General features: G+C 36.2%; 1 protein-coding gene across 1 annotated transcript in view; it reads right to left on the bottom strand.

Moving 5' to 3' along the window:
• Positions 1-231: 231 nt before the first annotated feature.
• The window catches only part of PRIM2 (DNA primase subunit 2), a gene marked incomplete at its 5' end in the record, with an annotated part of 102,001 nt that continues 74,472 nt past the window's right edge, over positions 232-27,760 (bottom strand). The window contains 4 exons of the mRNA XM_080342742.1: positions 232-567; positions 4,889-4,957; positions 18,639-18,721; positions 19,557-19,683. Coding sequence (XP_080198868.1) covers positions 340-567; positions 4,889-4,957; positions 18,639-18,721; positions 19,557-19,683 — 507 coding nt within the window. The 3' untranslated portion in view covers positions 232-339. The remainder of the gene's footprint in view (positions 568-4,888; positions 4,958-18,638; positions 18,722-19,556; positions 19,684-27,760) is intronic.

Genomic DNA, 27,760 nt, shown 5'->3' with positions numbered 1-27,760 from the left:
AAAATGATGTCAAAATGGGATAAAAATACTTAAACATTTTGAAGGAAACCGAAAAAGTTGAGTCAGACAAAAATCAACTAATAATTGGGAAGGAACTTTCATTTCCCATCCTTCAACATGCCATATGAAACAGTGTCCTAAAGCAGCAAGAACAAGTACTGGATGCAGTTACAGCTTCATTATATTTATTTTCTTCAGCCTATTCAAAGCATTAAATATCTGTGTCTTCCAGGTAATGAAGTGCATACTCCTGAGTATAGGGACAAATTTGGCTAGAGAAGGGAAAAGAATGAAAGAAAACCAAAGAAAATAAACAAACAAAACCACCAACACAGCTGCTTAGTCTTCAGTGAAGTATGCCTCCAGTCCCTCCAGTTCTGCATCAGTTGTTGTATTTGAAGAGGTGGGAGTAGAATTCGAATTCACACTTTCCTGACTATTATTTCTTTGTTGAGTGTTTCCTGAATTAATTACTTCCTTCTTTGGTTCTCTACCACCACTTAATAGCTTTTGACTCTCTGTAAAATACTGATTAGGATGATTCAAAGAAAACCCAACGTCATCAACCTGCACATAAAAGGAAAGGAACAATAAATTATTATATTTATTTCAAAACGTCATTTTTTTCACATTCAAGAACAAATCAATTAGCAATTTAATAAGTTCAAATTTTGTTGAAGAAAAAGGCGTCAGTTTGTAAATACTATCCCAGTAAATATTAGCAACATACAGAGTTACTTTCATCACAAAGTTTCCTCTTTCGTGTTAGAAATACACCAACTGCTTTGGCATATTCAAAGAATATTTCACATTGTCTTTGCTGTAGTAAAGAAAATCCCACGATGTATAAAACAATATAAGTAAAATGGCATACCTTTACAGATGTAGGACATTGAACCTACACCTTAAAACAGCATTTACCTACACAAAAGAGGGACAGAGACAGGTCTGGAGTGCAAATGACAGTAGAGAATAACTGCCTTGAGAATAACTGCCTAAGTAGAGAATAACTGCCTAAGTTGGAATAACTGCACAAAATAAGTCCAGATGTTAAGTATCAGTGTGAAACTGTGAATGGAAACGGGTAGCTTCACCTCTTTGCCTGTTTTCTTCAGTAGTCACAAATGCAATAGCTACAAGGCAGAAGCTGAAGAAAGAAGCCCAACAGATCAAGCTTGTCTCTGCTCCACCAGTGACAACATCAGCATTCTGAAATGCCATCAGATGCGCAGCCAATACCAAAGAACAAACAGTCTTCAGTGGAAAAAAATACAGAAAACTAGCATAAAGTGCAGCATATTTTTACTGCTCCTTTCTGCTTAGCAGGCACATTCTTTCAGCTCCATAATTATATGATAAATGAACATTCAATTAATGCTCATCAAATATTTCAACAAAGTTCATGCAAATACTAAGAATATTTTGAGAAAAATTCTGCTCTTAAATAATGTTGGAAAAATTCCCAAACTTGTGATACAATAAACCAAGGAAGACTAAAAGCCATGTACCAGTAATTTTCTGCTTTCACTGTCTTCCCTTTTTCCCAGAGGGATGTGGCCAATTCAAGCATAACAGGCAACTTTGCACATACACGGCGTCTCACGAGGACACGTACTGATTTAATATGCCAAAATCCATCAGTTTAGATTTCAGTCACTTGTGAAAAATCATAAAGCAGAGAATCAAGATGCATTTTAAATGGAACCCTGATTCAATGCATGATCACCACCCTAGCTGAGCTCCATCGGAAAATGGCAACACATAGAACAAAAAAGTAATTCAGACATGAAGATGACATTAGCAACTACAGTAAGTGACCTTGCTTGAAAAAATCTAAAAACTAAGTGACAGGCCTAGCACACTAATTTGGTGCTCAAAATAAAAGACACAAAGAAAAATAAAAGAAAATAAAGAAGAAACCTGAAGCCACCACTGAATTTCATTTCAGTCTTATCTGGATGAGTTTTACCCAGCCAGCTTTCATCCACGTATCAATTTCTATTATGTGGGTACTAAATTACTTCTTTACACCAAAAAGGCTTAAAAGTAAGTGATAGAGTGAAAAGCCAGCTTTCCTAGAAGAACCTTTTAATTAGTTCTACTTTTTTTTACCTTAAAATCTCAGTTTTCTTCAGACTAATTGAAGGTTCACTTTTTAACTCTTCATTTTGTTCTAAACTCTTATCTCCCCAACAAATTGGAATAAGGTGTAGAAACAGTTCATCATGCACTTTTACAGAGGCAATTGACAGCATCTAGCTAAAAGCTATTTACAGATTAGTTAAAATTGTAATATGGCTCCATGAACCCTATTTTAATTACAATAATTCTGCCCATTCATTTTATCACCTTTTTTGGAGAGCCTCAAGTGAAAAAGGGGAAGTTTTGTTCATCATTATCATCTTCCTGTGTGATACAGTGATACATAAATGATTCAGTTCTGTGTAATTTTCAACAAGGTTCTCTGAACAAAAATATTCTGCTCTGGCTGGAAATGCACAAGAAATTTGACCACAAAAATGGAATTGAAGCATACACAAATTTCTTGGCCTTTTTGTATCAGATTGCTCATGCTACTTTAGATGGGTTTACAATGCTTTTAGGTAATACAGGTCAACACACATCAATTTTTAAAGCTGCATCATTAACTCAAACTTACTACCAGAGATAGATAAACTTGATTTCTCTAGCAGCTTTATCCATTTATACCTGTAAATCCATCTGGAATCCACTATGCCCAAAGAAAAATGTATTTTCTGTGCAGTCAAAAATTTAAGCTTATAACACACACTGATCCACATGAAAAGGCTTGTAACTTCAGACAGAACTGTCCATTCCATCCAGCAGATTATACCAACACAAGACTTTCCTTGGATTCAACACATGGTGCACATACTGGTTTTCACAGAAACTTTGTTTTGTATTTCTGCTATAGTAAATACTGTTTTGAAAAACCTGAAGCAATCCTGTTGTAGCTATAGTATCTTTTGGTTTTAAGCAAGAACTTTTAAAATAACAGTTGATAATGCTACAGCTGCTATTACAGAAAAAACATACGGAGCAACCATGGTGCTACAGTAAATAATATCAATTAACGATATCCCTTTTTAAAAAAAAAAAAGTTCCTGTGATTTGGTCACAAAGGCCTAAGAAAAATGAGGTTTGCATATGTTTTTAAATGAACTATTCAAAAGTGATTCTTCTGCACCAGAATTTTTTCTATGTGCAAGATTTAATTTACTTCTTAAAAATAGACAAGGATTGTAAAGTATCAGTACCCGTTACAGCTGTACCTATAATAAGCAACTAATACAGCAATTCATGTAAATAACAGTAACAACATTGGTTCCTGTCACAAGACAACGCGCTGGACCCCACAAATGATGGTTGCTTTTGTTCTGTGGTTGTGAGATAGTGAAAGAAAGTTCAGGAGAGATGTGCCATTAAAGTTAATAAGCCCAGTTTACACAGAATATGCAGGTTGGTAACAAGTTTAGCAGCTAAATTCTCTAAAACATCTGCCTTCATAAGCACGTTTCATTCAAACTGCAGAAAATGCCTTTCTGTGCGTTCTGGTTTCTCTCACAGAAGTAACAGCAGCAGCAAAGCAGACAGATGACTATCAGGGCAAGCAGCACACACAGATATCTAAGTTACGAAAAGAGCAAAAAAAAGCCAGTGCTTTTCAGAAATTTGCTATAGAAGAATGGAAAGACAGTTTTCCTAAAACACAACAGACCTTTGACACTGCGCTGATTTACGCTTTGGTGAATGTTGACCTTGAGGTTTGCAGTCATATCTTAGGAAAATATTATTTCTACTGACTTAGCCTTACATAGGGCATGTATTATCTAAATTCCAATTATATATAATTTTGTACTTCCTGTTTTATCGTTTTCTCAGATTGTAAGACAAAGTGTTCCTCTCTAATTACAGCTGCCGAAACAGCACTGGATACAGAGTTCAGAGTATACTTTTACTACACATTCACACATATAATTAATTGCTGGAAATCTGCCAAGACAAACACGTCCATTTAAATCAAATGTGAAAACCAGTGAGAACAAAAACCACAATGGTAAATGTCTCTGAGTGGGTCATCTAATCTTTATCGTGTATTTAGCAAGGCTACTCCATATTCTTATCTTTAGAAGGGACGTTTTAATTTTTTGAGTTGAGGAGAGAACAAAGGTATAAGACGGGCCATGCTCCACTGTTTTTCCTTCACAACAAAGAACCGCTGCGAAAACCAGGTCTTGGAAGAAATCACATAAGAGATGGACTGCAGTCATTTGCTATCTTACGATTTTATGGAGAATCTTACTTCAGTATATTATAGAAGCTTATGATTAAGCAAATGGGAAAGCTCTGAGAATGTTAATTTTGATTTTAAAAGTAGTCACACATGATTAAAGACATGAAAAAATATCAAGTGAAAATTAACAATATTAATTATGTAAGTGCTGCAAGATAAGAGTTTCAGTTAAACTTGTTAGACCCATTTTGGTATTTTGTAATATATCTTAAAAATTTAAACAAGCTTGCATAATGGTTTAAAACCCACAATTTGTTTAAAAATGGGATAGAGAAAAAGTTAAATGGTTTGAAATAGAGAGAATTCAAGAATATTGACATGTTCAGGAAGAAACCATAACCTTTTATTACATCTTCTAATGTTCAGGGTATTAATTACATCAATATATAAATGCAGAAAAATACAAATATTTGAGGTATATTTTAAATTATTAAATGAAAACTAACAAGGTAAGACAGCTAATAATGGATGTGAGACCTGCAAATCGTCTCTGTACTTCCATGTATGGTTTCCAAGGCCTTCCTCAAGACAAAGACAGTGATTATAGTTTAACAAAAATTAGTAGCTACTTACATCATGTGTCAACTCAAAGTACTTCTGACAGGCCAGCTGGTAATGCATTCCTTTCACCAATTCCAGGATCTATACAGAAGGAGAAAAACGTAAAAGATTCAGAAGTAGCATGTATACATCTTGTTGACACCATGACAAGGTGTTGCACAACAAGCTTGTATATACTTTATGGAACTTTTCAGGACATGGCACCTTTGACATGTGTGTATTCTACTAATAACTGACAAGATTTATATATACTATAGTTCTTTAAAAATAGCCTGGCTACATTAAAAACAAGATAAAACCACAGGAAGATACACTTGGTCCTTAAAATGTAATTTCAATACTCTTAACTTCAAAAATAAGTTGAATCTATATATTGGTAATATAATGGTGACAGTTATTGTCAAACTATCATATAGTAACCTCTCTTCCATAATTGCAGACATAAATCTGGTAATTCAAGTGGCTGAAGCATGAAGCAATCAAGGACACAATTTGTATTTTTATTTTCCACATTAACAGTTCATGCAGAAGCAGAATAAAATACTACTGTGCTCCCATCAAGAAAATTTAATGCAAATCCTTTGAACAAGTATCTGTGAGAGGGGAATGCTTTTACCCTCAATCAGATTTGTCATTTTTGAAATGAAGTTATTTCTAGTCAAGCTCAGCAGAATATGTGAGTGAATAGGCTGTTTTGAACACCTTTTAGGAAAATCATGCCATCTCTTGTAAATACAATTTGCTTCCCAGTCCTACTTCAGGTAATCTCTTCTGTGCTGCATAAAGTCCCATTCTTATCACCAGAATGCAATGCCGGTGGAAATTTTTTTAAAGTTTCATCACCTCCTCCCTTCTTTATATAATCAAAACGTATGTTCTCTCTGCTTATCAGAGAAAATTGCTGGAATTAAGAGACAGCCTCAGTGGAAGGAAAAATAGTTTTCAAGAAATGTCAATTTCAAGCCCCTTTCCCAGGGTTGACCTTTATGTCAAACACAGCAATACACTCCAGCTTAAGCCCCTGCTGTACTCATTATTGGATGCCGTCTTGTATTTATTGACAGATGTATAAATAAATTACAATTGCTGAATGGATAAAAACAGCAACACATTGCTAGGAAAGTACTTAGTCACATTGTTTCTCTGTAATAGCCCAAGTGATTACATTTCTAGCCCTCTTGCCACTTCCTGTTAAATCTTCTGTAAAAGATCAAGGCCAATTAAGCAATAAAGACCAATATCTGGCACTATCTATCTGTGCGTGTGTGTATCTGTTTTTTTTACCTCCTCCTTCCTTTGAAATTGACTGAAAATATTAACATCATATTAAGTAGATAAGGATTGAAGAAAACTCATTTATTCTACACATTTAAATCAAATACTGCCTTATGTTTTCCTCTGTCCCTCACTACAAAATCTATACCATGGAAAGGAGCTATCTCTGGTTTTAGGTAAATGCAAACCAGGCTGTATGCATGCACTTTTTAAAAATGTATTTTTCATTGAATTTGCAGTAATCATCAGAAGACCTATATGTATGTTTGTGAGTTGAAATAAGCATTCTAATGTTCTTTAGGATTCAGACTTTTCAAACCTGAAGTTTCCAGCTGAAACATGTCAACTAATTTAATCTAGTTCATAAGTACTTCAGGTTTTCTCAAAACTATTCTTCATCATAGCAATATTACACCTAATATAAATAAAAATTTCTCTAAATTCAGGTGTAAATATACTTAAATTCTCAGAACCTTAAGTGAGCAAACAAAAATTTAAGTATGGACAAACTCTGAGTATAAACCCCAAAAGTTTAAATGCACCAAGGTCCTCCTGTAATATAAGAAAACATTCAAAACAGTTGACCAGTTAAAAGGTTAGTCATTCTGCAGTTTGTTTAACTTCTCAATCACAGCAGTTTGATGGGTATTGCCCAGGTGCACGGCAGTTTCACCAAGGAACTGCTGTCCCGTTCCCCCTAGACTCCTCAAACTTCTCAGAGCAGCTGTTAAGTCAGCACACAGATTTTGCTGCTGTACTATTAGTAAGATATATATGTATATATATATATATATCTGTTGGAGAACAGCTGTTAGAGGAACTTCCACCAATATTCTCCAGTGAATTCTGGCAACTAGGTCTTTACAGCGCTTCTTTTCCTTGACACTGATAAGAGTTTTCCACAGAACAGAATGTCAACTGAAACAGACCAGAGACTTCCACTCAGTTTGTTAAATTTATTAAAGTATATGATTGCACTGGTAGTCATCATCTTACTCCTGCTCTCCACCACATCACCTTCCCAACTTTGATTGGTTGGCTAATTTCAGTCAAATTTGACAGGGCAAGATGACAAGTTCCTACCTGTTGATTACAAGTTGTAGTTGGGTAGAAAAGCCAGATCAACATTTGTGGCTTGTTCAGGGAAAAGCAGTTATGATTCAGCTCCTACCCCTTCAGAGAGGCAGCCAAACTAGCACATGTAACTTCTAACTGGCCATGACACAGGGGACCAGATTCATCTTCTGCATATGTGATGGGGTTGAGGAACAAGAGGTAGATTAAACATATGCAAAGAGGAGCAGGTTTAGTAGATTAACTGGCTTTAATGCGGGTCAAGTTGCTAAGATGTAAAAAAAAGTTTAAAAAATGCAACAGAATGGAGTCCATCTAGAAAGGAGTCCTCTGTGTGCAAGAAACTAACAATCCCCTATTTAAGCAAAACAGAATTATAATTCATAATAAACATTATCCTTCCTACTAGGTTTGTGCACATAATGAAAGCAAGCTTGCAGCTGGTTTTCACTAGCATTACCCAGAAACAGACCTCCACTCAAAACTATCGTAATTCACAGCAGCAACCTTTTGCCTCTCTATATATTAAGACATTTACACTAAATTGCTTGATTTGCAAGGAAAGGTACATACTCAGGGACTCTTCTTGTTAGTTCTTCTGTGTCTTTTGTTTTGCTTCCATCTGCAACTTGCTTTTCTGATGCTGTTTTACTGACTACTAATAAGGTGAAGATGATGTTTGGCAGCTGTGTGTGTGCAGCCACCTGCTTTGTAGATTCTCAGCACCAAAAGCTAAGACACTGCACTGCAGGATAATTTAGGCTCTGCAATTATCCACTGTTATTTTCATTTACTCAAAGTTTGTTTGCTTTATTTGAAATTTGCAGAATTCACTTATATTTCAAAATTAAAATCTTTCTACTATAGATTCAGTTAAGCATGACACATTTCTAACTTCATTTTTATTTCAAAGGTGACTGAAGATACAATTGGGTGGAACTGCTGGAGCAGATCTGAACACAGTCCAGTTTTCTTCTGTTTTGGGCCACTTTGTGACCACCTCAGCATTAAGTCCTTCTGACTGTTTTTAGATATTCCCTTTGTGTTTTAAACTGATTTTGAAGGTTTCACATTTATAACATACACATGTAAATTTTCTCAGATTTAAGCTCTGTTTTCCCATAGGGACTCTCACCCACAGGCTACAAAATCATTGTTACAGCTTTGTCAGAGCTCCTGTTCCCTTCAGACTTTTACTTGTCACCTGTAGTGAGGAGTACTTGACTGCACATAGTTTTAAAAATGTACATTTTATGATTAGAATTTTTTTTGCTATTTTTCAGTGACACATTTTCATTTAACTGACAAATCCTGCATGAGTTTACAGTCGCCTGTTTTAAAAGACAGTCATACCTGGTTTTAGATGATGTATAACCCACATTCCTCTCTTGCAATGCTAAGACAAAGCCTGGACTGTTATAAAATATGAAAGCATCTCAAGTACTTCACAATTAAAAAAAGAAAAGTCACAATGTAAAAAAGTAGTATTTGATTCATGTACGCTTTAAGTTTCCAATATAACTGTTTCAAGAACAATGAGGTGAAATATTTTTATTTTATGTTCGTGTGTTATCTGTTTTCGCATCCTGATTTCTGCGTTTATCCCTCTTCTTTTTGTGTACTTCTTTCTTTCTTTCCCTTCTAAATAAAAAAAAATTATAAGTAGTTTAATACACCATAAATCGAAGCTGCTGAAGTATGAAGACACAGCCCCTAATTCTGTCCACTCATTCCTGCCATCTGAAAACGAACCTCATTCGTCCTTTATAGTTAATATCTTTTCTTCGTCTATTTTACCACGCAGTCACAAGGCCAGCATAAGGAAAAGAATGGGAACCCACCAGGGCAGAACTGTTTCCCACACTAGCAGGGCCCATTCAGACTAATTAACTGCTCACGGACCTGAAGTCTGAGATTTCACTACTGAATTTAAGTATTTCTAAATTGGGCACACTGAAATGAATGTCATTCATCTCTTTAACCACAGTAAAAAAAAAAAAAAAAAAAAAGCATTTAAACTATACTTTTTGTATTATTTGTTGTAAAAGGCACATTTGACTGAGCATTGGTACAGGCTACCCAGAGAGGTTGTGGTGACTTCATCCCTGGTGACAGCCAAACCCCACCCGGGCATGGCCCTGGGCACCCAGCTCTACATGACCCTCCTTGAGCAGGGGGTTTTGGCAAGAAAACCTCCAGAAGCACCTTCCAACCATATTGTGATTCAATAATAAACAGTCTCAATAGCACCTGACCGTACATTTGTATTACGTCCTTTAGGTGATTAGACACATATTTTCTAGTTCAATCATCTACCTTATGTACTTTAAATTGTGTTCTATGTATAATAAAATCTATGCACAAACCCTAAAACTCTTCTGTATTCTTATAGTTTTTATTATCAAGCAGGTTAGCTGTGCTTCTCAATGTGTTTCTGCTTCTTCTTTCTCTCAAGTTTTCTTTCACCATGCTTTTTTGTTTGTTTGTTTTACTCTCACAAGCCCATTCACCAGTAACTAGTCAACATTCACCTTTTTTTTTCCTTACCAATACTTAATTCAGATTTTTGAACAGTCCACTTGTATTTAGTCACCTACAGCCTCTTTAGCATAATAATCTTAGCTGACAATAGCCAGATATAACTTGTCATTCCTAGTACTTGTTTCCACTTATCAGCAATAAACCAAAGATTTGGAAAATTAGTCTGGAATACTGTAACTCACGTTTTAAAAATAATTAGTTTTACGCTACGTCATGTTAGGATGTCATGTCATCGTAAGATGTTAAAGCCACGTCCTGTTAATACTGTACAGCACTTTACCCATTGATGGTGTCAGAAATATTAATAGTAACACCCCAGCACGAATAAACACACACAAAAAAAAGTCACTGGGGTTGACAGTAAAGGTGTGAATTTTAATATCAGAAAAGAAGGCTTAGTATTGGCTGGTTAAATTTATGATTGTATTTGTTCAGCTTACATGCGAAAGTAGTCCTAATTAAATCAATGAGGACGTTCATGCTTTAAAAATAAACCAAAGACAAGACAATTAAACAATGCACACGTGGTAGCTGGGAAACCATAGAAATGTAGTGTCAAAATACAGGGTTTGCAGAGTCAGCCAGAGAAAGTATAATCTCAGATAAAACGGGGAAGACATACTCCTAACACACAACTATTGCTCTTAAAATAATAGAAAAGCTGAATGCTGTCTCCTATCAATAAATGTTCCCCATCTATAGAAAACGTGGAAACTTTCACACAAATCTACACTAGAGTGCCACAAAGATTTATCTTCACTATGATGTTTCCTTGAATAATCATACTTTTGTGATTGACATTGTCCACTTCAAAAGATTTAATGATTTTAAAGCATTTACAGGTTTTGATGTATAACAATAACTGAGAGATTTTGCATAGTGAACAAGGGGTCTGAGTCTGAATGACGTACAATTTCTGGATTCAAAGTCTAACACTTCTAAAAAATTCTCGACAGAAAATGTGTAAGGGTGCCCTGCTTTACAAACTGAGTTTTAACTAGTTAATTTGTGGTGGGATGCTTTCTCTGGTAAATGCTCGCAAAATCTGTGTTCTAAGTAAAAGTGTGAATTTGATGAAAAGGGCTAATATATATCAAGTGCCATATCATTTCTTGATCAATCAAATATTTATTATAGCCACAAGTCAAAAAAGACAAAATTCAAAATTGGAATTGCTGGAAGAAATTTTAAGGAACTTTTATGTACCAAATTTCACTGTAATTATAAAATGGGTATCACAGAAGTTTTGGCTATATCATGAATATAAATTGTTCTTGTATTTTTATTTCCATTTCATATATTTTCACAATAAATACTAACTTAATGAAAGATCTCTTATTTAATCACTTAGTAAAAGACCTCTTACTTAAACAGTACTTGCTACTATCTAATCAGAGCTTACAAAAGCACTACCATGAGGATGACTGATACTAGGGCTGAATTCTTTAGCTGTAAGGGAAAATATTTTTACAGTCAGCAATGATCTAAAACTTTTCTAATTTTAGATCATGAGGAGAGAGAGTGTGGGTTGTCTTTTGTTCTTCCACTGTGGTGTGTTTTGGGGTTTGGGTTTTTTTTGCTGGTTTTGGAGTATTTTGTTTGGTGTTCTGTTTCTTTTTTCATTCATGGAAACATATAGCTATATCAGAGACCTAGGCACAGATTGGCTTATTTATTTCCCCCACAACACTAAAGTTGTTAGAGAACATTGGCCACAGTTCAAAGGCTCAATCAACAGCTTTAATTTAATCCAATTTGGGGAAAAAAAGCAGTTTTTTAAATGAAGAGAACAATTCTACTAGAAAGAATATTCTTCTGAAGATATCTACGGCTCATTTACATAAGCATTTTTCCCTAAAGAAAAACTAGTAATTGGAGCAAATGCAAAAAGGATGAGTCTTAGACTCTCTATTTCTCTTGACTGTAGAACCAGAAATTTTTACTACCTTTTTCTTTTATTACTGCAATCGAAGTGAATTGGAAAATAGGTAATTTCTCCAAGAAAGCTTTCAGAAACAAATAATAGATATTTTGAAATAACTCTAATTCAAAGCCTATCATATCTGCTTTTCTATTTGAGATATGTAGGCAACACATTACAGTGCATTTAGTACAGCACCACAACAGATGCATTCATCTTAACATATGCTTTAATCTCTATATTCTTCAAATTGATTAGCTCTTGTCAAACCTGGTTTCATAAAGATTTCACCTGATTAGCAGTATACTAAAGACAGAAATGAAATGTGATCCAAAATATACTATAAATTCAAATGCCATACAATCACACATTTGCACATTAGATGCTCAGCTAGCTGTATTACTTTTCCAAGAAGCATTTTTAAAACAAACAAAAAAAGCTACTATCATGAATAAAGAAATAGCCTAACCTAAGGGAAATCTGAAATAAATACGAGTTAAATAATTTAGTTCTTGGAATAAACATCAGGATTAATTCTTTCTGCTTGAGGCTATATAATAACTAGGCAAGACCTAGAAGTCATCTGCTGCATTACCTCAGGAAAATTACTTCAATAGATAAACTCCCAAATGAGACATAGCCTCAGAAAATCTGGACTGGGATAGCAGGCTGGATCTAGATACCTCGCAGCAAGCAGATTCATATATGCAAATGTTTTGATCACTGTTTTCATTCCTGAGTGCAAAACCAAGGGCTGCAATGAAAGCCATCCAGTGCTCAGGCTGATTACTGAAGTCATGAGGTCTGGCAGTACTTGCTCTGCACCATCGTCCCAAGGTCCAGCTTTCCTTTTTTTCCCCATCTAGCCCATGCACAGAGAATCCTTTGGAAAAGCACCATGAGGCCGGGGCTTGCTTCCACCACAGACCAGCCAAATGCTTTGTCTGCATAAAAAAACTGCACGGCTTCCTGGGCTTATGAACCTAAAAGGAAAAGGTGCATCCCTTTATCTCAAGTGTACGGGGGACAGCCCCAGAAAGAGAAGACTGAGAAAAGCACTGGAAAACCAACCAGTTTGGGTAAAACCGCAGCCATACGGGCTGGACCCCAGCCCACACTGCGGCTCATGTAATCGTCATGAGGAACAAGCTCCATAAACAAGTGAGGAGCTTTTTCATGGGCTTGAAAGGAAGACATATGAGTACCCTAAACCAACAGATTAAACCCCAGTGGAGGACTAATTCATGACTACACAGCTAAAACCAAAATGAATGCTTGGAAAACTATGCATCATTCACATAAAGATGGACAGGTCTGATAAACTGAAATTTTTGACACAGAAGTTCAGTAATTGAGAAGCTGAAGAAAAGCTCCACGTTCTTTGAATCCAAGAAATACCCCAAAATAAGATAAAAAACATGGAAAAAGATTGAAAATAACATTAATAACTGTATTCTGACAGTGCTGGAATGAAGTACACGTTCTTGCTGTTGGGAAAAACAAACACAAAAAAACCAAACCCTTGATCAGAGAAAAATGCAGTTTACCACAGAGAAACAACTGCCATCTACACTGGAAAACAGAGAGTCTCAAGAACAACTGAAGCAATTGATCAAAGTCCTAAGAATAAACTCCAGCAACAGGCAAAGGCCTCAGGTTCTGAATGGACAGACGGGGAAAGCCCTGGAAACAGAACGGAAATCGAGGCAGAGCACGGGTATGGAAAGAACCCACAGAAACAGGCAGCATAGACACAAAACACAGCAAGGGAAACACATCCAAAACAATGGGTTGCTGGTTGTCATTTTTTCCTGAAACATCCAAACCCACTTGAAGAAACTGCCAGTCAACTTGAAATCAACCAAGACAGCGGCCTGGATTTCACAACGCAAGGACCTCTTGAGATAACCTGTGAAAATTATGAGAGAACTAGGAAAAAGAATAACTTAGGTAGTTGCTGATGTACTACAAATCCAAACCTTCTCATGGTCTAAAGGATTGTGAACTAACTTCATGGAAGATAAACCACCACCACTCAGGAATCTGCATTCCCTTGATGAACACAATATATTCAGGAATAAGCCATGTTTTTTGTGCTGATAGACAGCACAAAGACCACTGAAAAGAAACATATAAAACATCAAAATAGCCTTGTTCTATGATATCCCCTGAGAGCTTCATCAGAAAAATAAATGTCCTCAAGATCAGTTTGTCAGCAAGACCCTGATGAATATTTAAAATGTTGTGAAGAAATGGAAAGGAAAATCTCTAATAGTAACAGTTCTGATCCAGATCACTGTATATGAGCTGGAGACAACAAGCATTCAACAGACAGCCATGAAAAACAAGAGTCCCGCAAACAAGAAACGCAAGCCTCCAGGCGCAGCTGATAAAGACACGTGCTAAGCCTCCATCAGACTCAGACTTGAATATCTCTATTCACACTTGCACAAATTAAGGTTAAGACACCAGTTCTGTTTATTTTGGGTACAAAATACCCACCAAAGTAAAATCCTTTGTGCATGGCCTGAGCTGCCATGGCTTCTCCAGCCTCCCTGGCCAGGACAGCACCAACATCCTGACTGATGCTTCCGGAAGGCCTGATGAGGCTCCAGTCAACCTCTGTTTCAGAATGAGAATTTCATCTCAGTAGGGAACAGAAATTGTTGACCTTTCAATGAATCAGAGTGAACTTCTTAGCTTAGGAGAGAAACTTCTATTACTGCTCATCTGAAGAAAGAAGTGTGAGGTTCTCCTCTCGCAAATGCCATTTGCCCAGAAGAGTGCTCTGGAGTACCTGTTCCACAAAAACTGCACAACTGTACAGAAGTTCCAATGAGAACAAAACCCTTGGTGAGCACACAAGCAGAACTGTAGGTGTGAGCTCTGAAGATCTCATGACCTTGAGCACAGATACATTCCTGAGACCCAGCATGAAGATGTCTTTTAAAAATCTCATTTGTTTTCATGACAGATTCGCACACTGACAGATAAACGTATGAAAAATTTAAGGGCACAAACCATCCACCCAAGAGGTCTCGTGCGTATAGATATTGGCACATTCTCAAAAAGAAGCACGCCTTATGCTTATAGCATATTAATCCTCTGTAGCCCTGAAAGCATTTCATTTAGGTGAAAAATATATTACTAAATAAAACAAAGATTAATCTTCTAAAATTTAAACAACATTATAAGTAAAAACGTACAATACATTTTAAGGATTAATATTATCTCAAAATTGATAGAATTGTTGAATTGAATTTTAAAAAATCTGCTATTCTGTTGCAACTACTGTCACCTAAAGGTCATATTCCTAGAAAGGTAAAAAAGGAAGCAAGCACCCATCAGCTAAAAAAAATTAAGATCAGCTGAGATAATGCTGGAAGACTGGGTTCTCACACAGGAAATGCCATAGGGAAATCTTTGGAAAAAAATGATAAAAATAAGCATTTATGTCTGAAGGTGAAGGATTTCTGTGCAGCCACTTGTTGGCTGAGTCAGAAAGTCATCTCAAGTCCAGTAAATTACTATAAATTATAGTAAAAATCACCTATTAGGTGGATAGTAACCTTGAGATACACCAAGTAAAAAAGCAGCACCCCAGGCCACAAGTTATCAAGTTATGCCCAACAGAATGTTTCCTGATGTTAATCAAAGACATCCTCTTAAGAAATGAGCAGGAACACCCTATTTTTTAAAGTCAATCATGAGGTAGTTCAAACAGGATTAGAATTTGGACAGCAAACTTGACCAGATTCTAGAATTAGAAGGTCTCAGCATAGTGACTGAATCCTGGGATCCCACAGTGAAGTAGCCTGATATCAAACTGTCTTGGATTTGTTTTGTGCAGCAGGAACATTCTTGCTGAAGAGAAGTATCAGAGGAAAAGCACAGAACAGCCTTCTCACAACCTGTCCATCCTGGGAACAGAAATACTAGCATTTCTTCTTAGATTCCCAGATGGACAGTTTGATTTTTGAGTGCCTCAGTTATCAAAAGTGACTTCTAAGATAACATTCCACGCTGCTTGCAGTCCATTAAATAAGTAACTCTATGTACTCATGTAAATGTTCGGTTTCACTGCTCAGTGCATAATTTCACAGATCTTGTAGTATTTTATTTTGCTGATACAGAACTTGGTAGTGATATAACATATGCCGTAAGCAGGGAGGTCTGAAACGATGAATTGATTGAGGAACAGAAGGTCTGGTATGTGACCTCTCAATGTGATTTGCAGAATTCTGTAATTTGTATTCAACAGAGACTACAAGTCTTGAACTTTCATTGGAATTCCTTAATGCAGCTCCTTAGCCACAGAGAAGCATGCATCACTACTAAGGTGGAAAGCAGAAGTCTACTGTTGACGTGATCTGACACCTGTTACCACTGCAGGGTGTCTCTTAACTCCCTCAGTGACACCCATCAAGAAGTAAACTGGGAAACAATTGAGCAAACAAACGTTAGTTCAAATTACTTTTGCACAGATTTCATATAGAGGTTTGTAAAATATCAAAAACTGAATTTTCAAACAGTCAAGTATGAACCTGCTAGCTGCAAATGGTATGGACTGGCTGTAAATTTTGATAATATTTGGACTAAACAAAAGTGTCTGATCTCCACATTAATAAAGGAACATGACACAGAACTCCCAGTCAGGAATCTAACCAAAAGTTTTGCAGATTTACTATTTAGATGAAGAAAAATGGGGCCTCAAAGCCCAGAAAGATGAGGGTGAAGATCCTGGGAAGTTGTGGATGACACTGGAGATCACAGATGCAGGGAGATGAATGCTGGGGAAAGCCCTGGGACCACGGCCTGTAATGCCCAAGACTGTTAACCACGGGCAGCTGCAAAGCAGGCATTGATATGACTTTCTGCTCTGTCCTCCCAGACCAGCAGTGATTCCCTTGCTGGAAAGGAAAGCTGAGACCTCAGTAAATACCACCAGGGTGGGAACGAGAGGGACTGTGTGAGACAATCAATCTGGGATACAGTTCTAATCTCTTTGATTCGTAAAACAAACAAATAAAAGAACCCTAAACCAAACCAGTATCCAGATCCACTACAGGCTGTCTCACCTGTAACACCATGACACACATTTGTTGATGACGCAGCTACTTTGTACGCTGACTTTTATTAAATGGATTTGAGACTTCCACTCCTTGCAGACAGCTCGTACCCCTGGAAAACTGCTGTAAAATGTCTGCTCCTTTTAAGTTCGCTGCCCTGTGCACAAGGCCACTTGAGTGTTGTCTCAGCCCAGAACAACACATTTCTCTCTACCATAAACCAGGCAGAGAGAACTGAAAAAGCATTACGGTACCTACATTGATCTGGTTTTGACAACACAGAAGGGAATTTTTCACTTTTTGTACAACCTCCTTATCTAAAACATCTAGAGCAAGAGGATGACACTAAATGAAGTCACATTTGAAGACGGCAAAATAATTTTGGAACAAAGCAAGGAGCAAGTGTAAAAGGCCCCAAGCCACGGGAAATACATAGCTGAAAGGCTGAGCTCTGAATCATTCATTAAAAACAGGAATCTGTCAGGTTGTAAGCAAGCTCTCATTTGATCTGGAGTTAACAGGAGGTCTAACAGACTCAAAGGGTACAGTTTGAGTGAATGTCAATCCTGAGGCCCAGATACTGGAAAAGCAACTCTATCAGAGGCTTCAAAAGACTGACAAACCATCCATCCCTAATAACCATTCACTGAGCTAAAGGAAAAACAACATTTCTGATACTCAGCAACTGTCACCAGCATCAGAGACGACTCTAAAAAGACATGGCCTGGACTGAAAGATCCTGAACTCTTATTAGTCATGCAAATGTTATTGGACCATGCAACTGTAGCAATGAGGAGTGGTAGCAATAAAATCTGTTTGAGATCTTGGGGACAGATGTGAACCAATCCTACTAAATGTGAATCCTCCTGCTAAATATATCAGAGACTGTCTGCTGTAAAAGATCAGTTTCTGAAAACCCAGCCACAGCCAACTTCTTTTTTTTTTTCATTATTATTATTATTTTTCAGATGGAGCATGTTTTGTTTTGGGTTTGTTTTGGTTTAACACTAGGAGTGGCCACCTAAATCTCAATTCACAACAAGTAAGAATCTATGTTAAATATGAAGATACTGCCCCACTGTGCAAATTGACTGAAGAAATAACCTTTACTAAATCAAATCCACACATAGTAAAGCAGCTGAACCAGTAAATCCTCACCAATCTTTCCAATGATTAGCAGGATAAAAATCTCATCAATTTTTGATGCATATAAAAAGGAAAAAAGCCAAAGCAAAGTATCTCTGCTGCCTGTCAGATATACGGAAGACAGTCAAATGCTTGTTTATATGAACCAGGAGAAAAGAAGAAAAATAAAAGAAGAAAACATTCCTAGAAAAAAGTCTGGTTCGCAGTCCTTCAGTATACATGTCCAAAAGTTCCAATTTCTGCATTGTCCTTGCTAAGTAAGATAGTTTCACGAGGCATTTCATGTCCTTTTGTTGTTTCGGGGATGTTAACACAATGGATGATTGAGAATGTATGTTTAAGTTTTCTTTATAGGAAGCAATTACTTATGTGTACTGACTACACAGTACAGTCTTCCACAAGTCACTGCAAAAATAAAAATAAATTATCTAAAATATTGCCAGATTCATTTAAACTTTGTTTTTCATCACAGTGCAGTAAAACAAAATTCTGCATTATATCCACTATAGTAATAAACCAACTCATAATATTAAGCAATAAAAAGTAGATTACAACAATCAACACATCGGTGGGAGCACTGGAGTCAGAAAGCCATGACTCTGCTTTAAACCTTTTATAAAAAGAGATAATTCACAATACATACTGACAAACTGCATATAGCGTTCCTACACAAATAGAAAGTAAAATTGAAAAGTAGTGCCTTATTAATGAAAGCGCCAAACAACATAGGCCTTACCTGAGTTATTCCACTGGGAGGGATCTTGTATGACTGCAGCTTCTGCTTCAGTAGCTCAGGATCGCTGTGGCGGAATGGGCACCCTGACGGTAAAAAACAAGCAAGCTCACAAACAAGGCTGTTAGCACACTAAGGCACTCAAGAGACCAGCTAAGCTCTTCCTAATTGTCTAACAGCTTATTAATAAGAAAGTTAATTGCCCATGTGTACAATTGCTTACTTTTTTCTTACTTTTTTTTTAATCATTACTCCACTGCATGGTTATCAGGGCACCACAGGCTCAAGAGTTACATAAAATATCACAACGGAAACAGGCCACAATTCTCATTCACTGACAGGAAAAGAGTTTTAGTTAGTTCCTTACTAACAACAATAGCGCTAGTACAGTTAATAACTGAAAAAAACAGGAAAAGACAAGTAATGAGAGCCAACTGGTCTTTAAAGCATAGTCTTTTTAAAAAATATTACTTCAGAAATACCTTAGGAAGTTCCATCCCCTTAAATAAGAGTGGGGCTCTTTGTCCTAGAATTAGCTTTGAGACACAACTGGATGAACGACTTGGTACTAAAGTAACAACAGCGAAGCCGATGGAGATTTTCCATGTTTAGTCACACAGAGGTAGGAGGTTTTAAAATACCCTAGCAAACTTCAGATGTTCTGTATGATTGAATTCATATCTCAAAACACCTTTAATTGGTCACTTTTTAAAGCATCTGTACATTTAAAGTCTCCTTGCACTGCATGACATAATGTATATAAAACCAGAAGCTATCAAGTGTGATCTAAAGAGTACAGTGTAAGACCACTGTGGCCTTAAAATTAAATACATAATTCAAGAGACTGCAGGAGGGAGTAACTTCTCTGTAACTTCTCTCGTCAACAATTTCTGCCTCTTTTTTTTTTTTTAAGGAACTTACCATGATAATCTCCTTGACTTGGTGGATTGGACATGATAATCTTCATGCAGCTGTATGGGGTGTAATCCGTTCTCTTCCCTTCTTTCCCATAGTTGTGGCGAATGCTGTAAGCATATCCTTTGTCAAACTGAACAAAAACAAAAGGATAAATTCTTACATACTGTGTCAGTGATTCTATCTGTTCTGCAATACTGGATAACAAAATAAACCTTACAAACATATTCAAAATGAGAAAAATAAATATTGAGTTGCTTGCTGCTAGCTTTGATTTTTATATTACATAGACTTGTATGTGCACATAGATGTGTTTTACACACATTTCACAAGTGTGAAACTGCATTGATTTAAGGTCTTTCCACCTGATGCAGTATTCACTATAAAGATGATTTAAAGATCAAAATTTTGAACTCCACGATGTTAGTAAATGCAGAAAACAGTCATTTTAAATCCTACACAAATGTCCATAAATTGATCGCTTCATCAGGGCAAAAAATAGAAATTCTCTTTACTCAGGTCCACATTCTTGTTCTCCCAAAGCGTAATGCTTCACCGATACTTTGTTTCAGCACTGAAGTTCAATTCATTAGATTCTAAAATGGAATATACTTCACTTGTACCAAGCAGAAAGATTTTAGTCTATCTTTTTTGTCTACTGACAGACTACCAATTCCTCCAATAAAATGAAATCTTCTAAAGTAATACAGATGTAAAAAAATATTTATCTTGGTGGATGAGTACAGTGCTATCAATGTACCATTGTAGATAAATCCTGTAGAGAATATTCAGTGACATGAGTTCATGTTATTTTACATGTGGCAATAGGTGACACAAAATTTGTAGTAGAATCAGATAATTTACCATCTGAATTCTGTTAAATTGCATGAGCTACCATAAGCCATCAAGGAACATGTGTTCAAATACAGGATAAAATAATGAAGAATAATGTTTAGAATTACACATACTCAGTCTCTTTTCTCCTCAAAAAAGCTCTAAAAATACATTAAAGAACCTGCGCTCTTGCTCAATTCAAAAGTTTAGCATTAACCTTACGTAAAATTCTTTATCTGAATTAAACAACCCCCCAAAGAATATATGGGGTTTTTCCTCAAAAAAATACTTTAAAATAATTTTTGACACTGATATTTTACTAATACAAGAAAACGTAATATACTGAGAAAAGACACTGAAGTGTACAACTGGCAACCCTACTACTACTTCATGAACACTCTGATTTCTACAGGTAAAAGTAGTTCCTTGTTTGGCCTATGGAATTCCAAACAGTAATTCAGAATATTCATATACCTATGAAATACTTCGAGATGCTAAAACATGTCTAAAATACAATAGAAAAATAAGTATATTTTTCTTCACGTAAGACACTTAAATATTTTTTTAAAGTATAAATAATTGAAAACCTATAACATAATACATAAATAAATTAAAATGTGTATTAAAATATGCACAAACACTGAGAATAAACTCCTAAATTGCACCTGATTCTGGAAGAGTGTAAAATCTTTTAAGATGCTGGTCACAATCGAGCCAATGTATTAATAGTAATATTCAGAATTCCTTCCAAATAAGGCATAAGACATCCAAAGCTCTGAACAAACACTTACTAATTAATCCTTATTGTGCATTTGCCAAATTGACTTTATTTTAAAAGACAAAAAAAAAAAAAAGAGCGAGAGGGAGCAAACAGATAGTGTTGTATTTTCCAGCATAGCCACAGGCAGGATCCAGCACCTGGGAATATTCCTATTGAGTCAATCTCAAACTTTTGCCCAGGAGAGAAAAGAAACTGGTTGGTCAAATAGTAAAGCAATAGTACTTTTGCTTGCAATGGAGAGTTGGGTTTAGCAGCTCTTCCTCAGAAAACAGAGCAAGCCTGTGTGAGGATCTGCTGTCGGGAAGGGCCAGGGGAGCAGGTCCCCACCACTCCGCAGGGTGAGCAGCGGCTGCTGAGTCCTGCAGCTCCTCCACACACCGTATTTACTCCTGAGAAATGGCAAACAGCAAGTGCAAACGTGTGTATTTATTTCCAACTTCCTGAGTGCACCTGTTCAACCGAAGATGGAGTCTGTGATCCTACCATCACCTATTCTTCCATCCAGAAGCTCTGGAACCTTTCCGCCTTCTTTACAAAAGACAAATGAAAGCATATTTCATTTGCTTAACAAAGGACATTGGAGCACACAGTTAAATTAGACTAAATTAGTTTTTGGAGGGGAAAAACAAATCTTGAATGCTTCAGGATGTATTGCTTAGTTTGCCAGAGAATTAATACCCCTCTTCAACTAAAATCCTGAACTGTACTTTTCACATCACTTGCCTTAATGCCCACAGAAATTACTTTTACTACGTGACTCGTTATTTTATGCTGAGAAACAGCTCTTGCAGTAAATAGAAATAACAGCTACATAACAACACAACGTGCCTTGGGATTGGTTCGACATTTTCTCATTGCTTTCTTGTAACCCTGTTTGGATCTGAGAGCTTTTGCAGTGGCAGATGGTGGAGAAGAACAACACAACTAAATGGTGAAGCCAGCACACGCAGATACGGGCTCCAGTAAGAGCTCTCATCTTGTGATTCAGCACTTATCGTTAATTAAGCAAACAGGATTTTAGCAGGGCCAATATCCAACAGGCTATGTGGTCACTCTCAGTGGGAAGAAACCTTGAATTGCGGCATTTTATTTCAGAAAACACATCCTGAGCAACAGCCCTCTCTGTACACTGGGGGCCAAGCTCAATCATCAGACTCACTCTTTCCCAAAACCATTACTCTGGGATGTGCACAACATAAAATCCCCCTCGGGATCAATCCTTCCTGCCAGCAAAAGCACCACTGTATAATTAGATGTGTTTGAAATATGCACAAACAAGAAAGCACAGGTAGGGAACTGTACTTCCTATTTATTCTACTGCCCCAAATTGAAGTGGTAGCATTTTCACAGTTCCACAAACGAAGTAAACAAATTATGTGCAGCACACATCATGCGTGTAGGTGTTTGCAGGGTCATTCTAATTGCTTATAAATTACTTGGTTTTAAACTATTTCAGAAAAACAGTTTAAAAGCCTGTAGTTCTAGTATCACAGTATATTCTAACTGCAATCTCCTACAAGGTCATTATGGCAAAAAAAACTGTAAAACGTCAAAACTTGAATAAGCGATTTTAAAAAAATCAGTGTTTTGGTGATGGCCCTATAAAAACTGTTGAGGGTTTTAACGAAGCCTGATATGAACTTGCTTAATAATGATGCTGCAGGAGTGTGTACACTGTCTACTCTGTGTGACAGTTTCCACTGTGACAGAAGAAAAGAATACAAAGGCAAAAAACGATACTATTATCATAGAAAAAATGGAAATATGTCTCATTTAAGCAATGAAGTGGTTCACAATGAAACCAAGAAGCTTTCTCTGAGCTTTACCTTGACCCTCGAAGATACAAAGTTTTGTGAGGACTTCTCTTTCCAGTGTATGGGGACACTGAGGCTTTCTTAGACTTCTCCCTATAAGAAACTAAGCTCCTAGCACTGATTCGTGGGAGTAAAGCAGTTATCCAAAGCCAGAAAAGAGAAGGTGTAAGTAATTAAGTAAGTGTACAATAGCAAGGAAATGACATTTTGCTTTTATGTGGTATATTCACATGATTATCAGACTAATGCAGATTAACTGTTAGTTCAGACACACATACTGTGTTAGACAGCCTTCGCTAGAAGACATACAAGTTACAAATGAAGGTGTAAGTAAGGCATGAATAAAAAGATATTTTAAAAACATACATAAGCTCTAGATCTGCAGCTGGCATAACCTAATATCAGATTACTATGTTCCAGAGAGGAATTTATGGAAATGTTGTTTTCAATAAATTCTGATCACATAAAAACCACAAAATCTTTGGATGTATATGCTTTCCTTTGAAGAAAAGTTTCTGTCAAAGCAGGGAAGGATGAGTCACGTGTGCCTCATAATTATGAATTCAATACAACTGAATAAGATTTTGAAAGAGAACAATGACGAACAACATTCCCAAGGCATTCCAGCCACTGCAGAGTAAGTAACATCATCACTGAGAGTTACTTTCCTTACATTACTTGTCATATTTGCAGATTTTTATCTGGAAATAGAACTAGGTCATCTACTAATTTTGTTTTCAATTCTGAGATACAATATGTGTATAAGGATAGAAAATAACTTGCTGACAGGTTTCCCAAGGCCTGCATACTGAGGTTCACACTTCGCAAAACTTTGTTTCAGTTTAACTAGTTTTATATACTCATGTAACATTTTCTGCATCTATTTCTTACAGTACTGGGAGATTTATTTATTTAGAAGTCTAACAACTAAGCAAAACGACCGCAGTAATTTTGTCTAGCTTCTTGGCTGACCACCAGATTAGTTCCAACTCTGCAAAATTGAAAGAAGTAATGGTTTCACACCTTTTTTTAAACAGTCATTGAGTAATTTCTTGTCTGAGTCTGTATGAATAACAGCTTCAAATTCATAAATTTATTGCACAAACTTGTGTATCTTCCGAAATAATTGGTGGACTCTTTCAGTCATTTTGCAGGCAGTCACTGAAATCATTACTGTTGACATTGCTTAGTTGGCATATCTTTTTCTAAGCAACTCTTTTTTTAACCTCACTCTTAAAATAACCTCAACTCGAGGTTATCTTTTCCCAAGCATGGTTGTTATTTATGAGCACAAGTAAATGCTTATGCATCTGCTAATGCCAAAAAAAATCAATTTATCCTAAATTCTCAACCTGTAGCATGATTTCTACCTTTACGGTACAGATCAGAGACATCAGCTAAAATTGAACTGGAAAATTCAAATAGGTTGTGCAGCTGTCATCACAGATCGACTCACATCAAGTACAAACAAAACCTCTTCCCCTCCCATTTCATATTTTCCAGGCCGCATGAGACAAGAACTGCTCTGCCCTGGAGATGGCTCCAGCTACCCCGAAGAAATCAGAGAAGTTTTCATCAGCCAAATTCCTTTTATACTACTAATGCAAATATGACAATGTAGGCTTTTTTTTACAGTAGTCCAAGCTTGCTTTAGTATAACTTAGCTATATATACAATTTTTCCACACATTTACATGGACTAAGATTTTGGACGAGGAAAAGCATAAAAGAAGCCACAGCAGGCTGTCTTCTACCTAAGACACTGCGTCAAATTACCAGCACAACACATCATGAAGCCATCTCCCATATACTACGTGTTTTCTCTTAGGCATAAGCTTGGTCATCTACAAAATACTTGATTAGGTACTTCAAGACACAGCAATATTTCTATATCTAAGTTATCAATACTTTTTTTTTTTTTAATTCTGTTGATGTTTCACATACAGTCTATTGAAAAATCAAATACAGAAGATGCATTTCAAAACATGGTCATGGAAGAGACATTTCAATTCAGATTCGATTGTTTGGAGCAAACAATGAGGGAGTTGCTTCCAAACAAACTGAAGCCTCTGATCAAGAAACTGGCCCAGGGAAGACTGTTCTTTCACAGACTGCCAATGAAATAAAGTTTCCATGGATGTAACAGCTTGAGGAGGTCTTTAAGGTAAACACCACTTTAAAAACTACTTTAAACAAAATTAACAGCATGTATAATTGTGACTTCATTTTAATGTTCACTAGTAAGAGTAGAAAAAAAAATTAACTTTTTATGATAATATTTTATCCATTTCTAGTTCTGGTAAACTGTCTTTGTGATTACAAAATGATGCAGCAGTCTTTGTTTAAAGATTATTTTTACAGAACATGAAATGATTGCCTTAGCACTACGCCCTGTCTTCCCGGCATAATATCACCTATTTTTGGATAAAAAGATAGATACATTTGAAAGAAATAAGTCCTTTCCACATTGTTCTGCACCCATATCCTAACTCTTTTTGGGATTACAATGCCTAAGTTATTTCATGTAGTACTCCACTAATTGTACTAGCCATTTTCTCTAATATCATTAATATTTCCAAAAATTACAAACATAGGAAAAGATGAAAATGCTATGTACATATGAATATCACTGGTTTGATATTCCCAAGAATCATCGTTTTTTCAAAACATTTGCTTAACCTACTGCAAAATGTTCAGTGAGTCACAGAACCAAAAAAAAAAAAATCTGAGTGAAAAACAGGCATTTTAAGGCAAAAATCAGTTTGTGGGTGACAATTTCACCCACACCAGAATTCCACTAACAAACTGATACACAATCTCATTGAAAATATTGAAAGTTTCATGCTGGTAGTTCCAAGTGTTACTGAACATAGAGGTGTAAATTCCTTGCAATTTTAAATAGTCAAGAAATAGTCATGTTCATGAATTATAATGAAGAATTATAAGGAAATTGGAAATTATAGCAAGAAAGTAAATATTTCAGACAGTAATTAATACTGAACAGGTGATGACAACTGCTGATGCTTTGTTTTTAAGCAGAAGAAAATATTAAATCTTATTTTAAACATGAATTAAACAGCTGTTTAAAATGGCATATTTGACAGCACCATAAGAAATACTGTACTTTTCTTAAGTACCTATAAAAGTACATTGGTACTTTCCTTCAAATAACAAATGAAGACTCAATAAAGCCCATTACTCTAAATGTGTTTTAGTTTCAACAAATTTCTGCAGACTGTGCTCTACAGTATTAAAGAACTCTTTAAAAAAAGTCTTTCTAATATCAGAGAACAATCTTGACTCCTTTAATACATATTTACTCCATAACATACTCATTTAGAAAGTTTAATGAGATATAAAAAAAATCCAAAAATCAATTTCTAAATCAAGGAATCTCATTCAGTTCAGAAGAAAACCCACAATGCACTTCTGGTTCTCCACGAATCACAAGGACACCAAAGCCTTTCAGATTTTTCTGCTGATGTTTTTCAATCAGTGGTTTTCACATTTCAATATTCAGAGGAGTTAACTTGGAAGTGTATCTTCAAGCGGAAGGTAAGCAGTAAATTAAGGGGGTTATTCATTTCATCAGAAGTGGCAGACAGAGAATAAGAGTACCCAAAACATTCAGTGGTGAAGCAGAACACAGCATTATCACTGAAAAATATGTGATAGCATTAACAGATTGCAAAATAGACAGAAATTTGGCACGTGGTACAGTAAAAAACCACTAAGAAACTTAAATGGAAGTAGAATAGTAACTAACTGTGTGCCTCGATAGGGATAAGATTCAGCTCCAGACATCTAAATCCAGACGTCTCCCATTACTGTCAATGGAGGTCAATGCAATCAGAAGAGCCTGCGGAGCAATTGAATTTACTCCAATGTAAGTGCCTAGAGGCTCATTAAATAAATCATTCTCTAGACACTATTGACTGTATAGGCTAGATCTCTATTGATCATAATGGCAGCTTAGGATCCCAGTATAAAGATTATGTATATCACGAAAAAAAGAAATTCAGTAAGTCTATATCAAAACTGGGAGAGATCCATACTCATATGTATTCCACTGCAGTATGTATTACAGGTTTTCAGAGAAGATGGATGAAGACTGGCCATGGACCCCTGCAAAGTCCAAAAAGTAAATTCCCACTGCTTATCCAAGCTCTATCAATACTCTAAACAGGAGTACTCTCGTATGATGTTCTACAGTTTTGAGCACAGCGAGGATGTAATGCATTTACAGTCTAATATAGTTCATGATATATTACACTGTGGCATATACTATAACCTAGATCAGCAGGTACAATAAAAATGTAAGCATATAGGGAAGAAATAGAAGAGAAAACTGAAGTCAACAAGGAGACACGTTATCACTTTGTGATGAATCCTGAAATGTATCCAATGGGCCCTTGGTTATAAGACAAGCCAGCAATGAAGAAGCGCTACTGCTGGCATGGGCTGCAATTCACCTGTGCTAGGGTGTTCCCAATTTCAAAGATCTCTAGAGGATACTGGAATTAATCCAAGGAAGTCTGGCTCATTATCCAGTATTCCAATTCTGCTTAGTAAGTCCAATTACTGTAATTCTTCTTTAAAAAAAAAATAATAATAATAATCTTTCCTGTTTGGGAAAAAAAAAAAATCCTCAGAGTTTCATTGGCTCTCATACCCCAAACCCAACTCCATGAAGTAGATGAATTAGAAAACAAACAAACTGGAATTTAAACAATGAAACACCATAAAGATCACTAGCTTCTGCTCCTCCATGTACAGCAGGGG

This window comes from Nesoenas mayeri (genome assembly GCF_963082525.1).
Source record: "Nesoenas mayeri genome assembly, chromosome: 3".
Classification (NCBI taxonomy): domain Eukaryota; kingdom Metazoa; phylum Chordata; class Aves; order Columbiformes; family Columbidae; genus Nesoenas; species Nesoenas mayeri.
The sequence above is the reverse complement of the archived record's forward strand: the minus strand, read 5'-3'. Positions and strand labels throughout refer to the sequence as shown.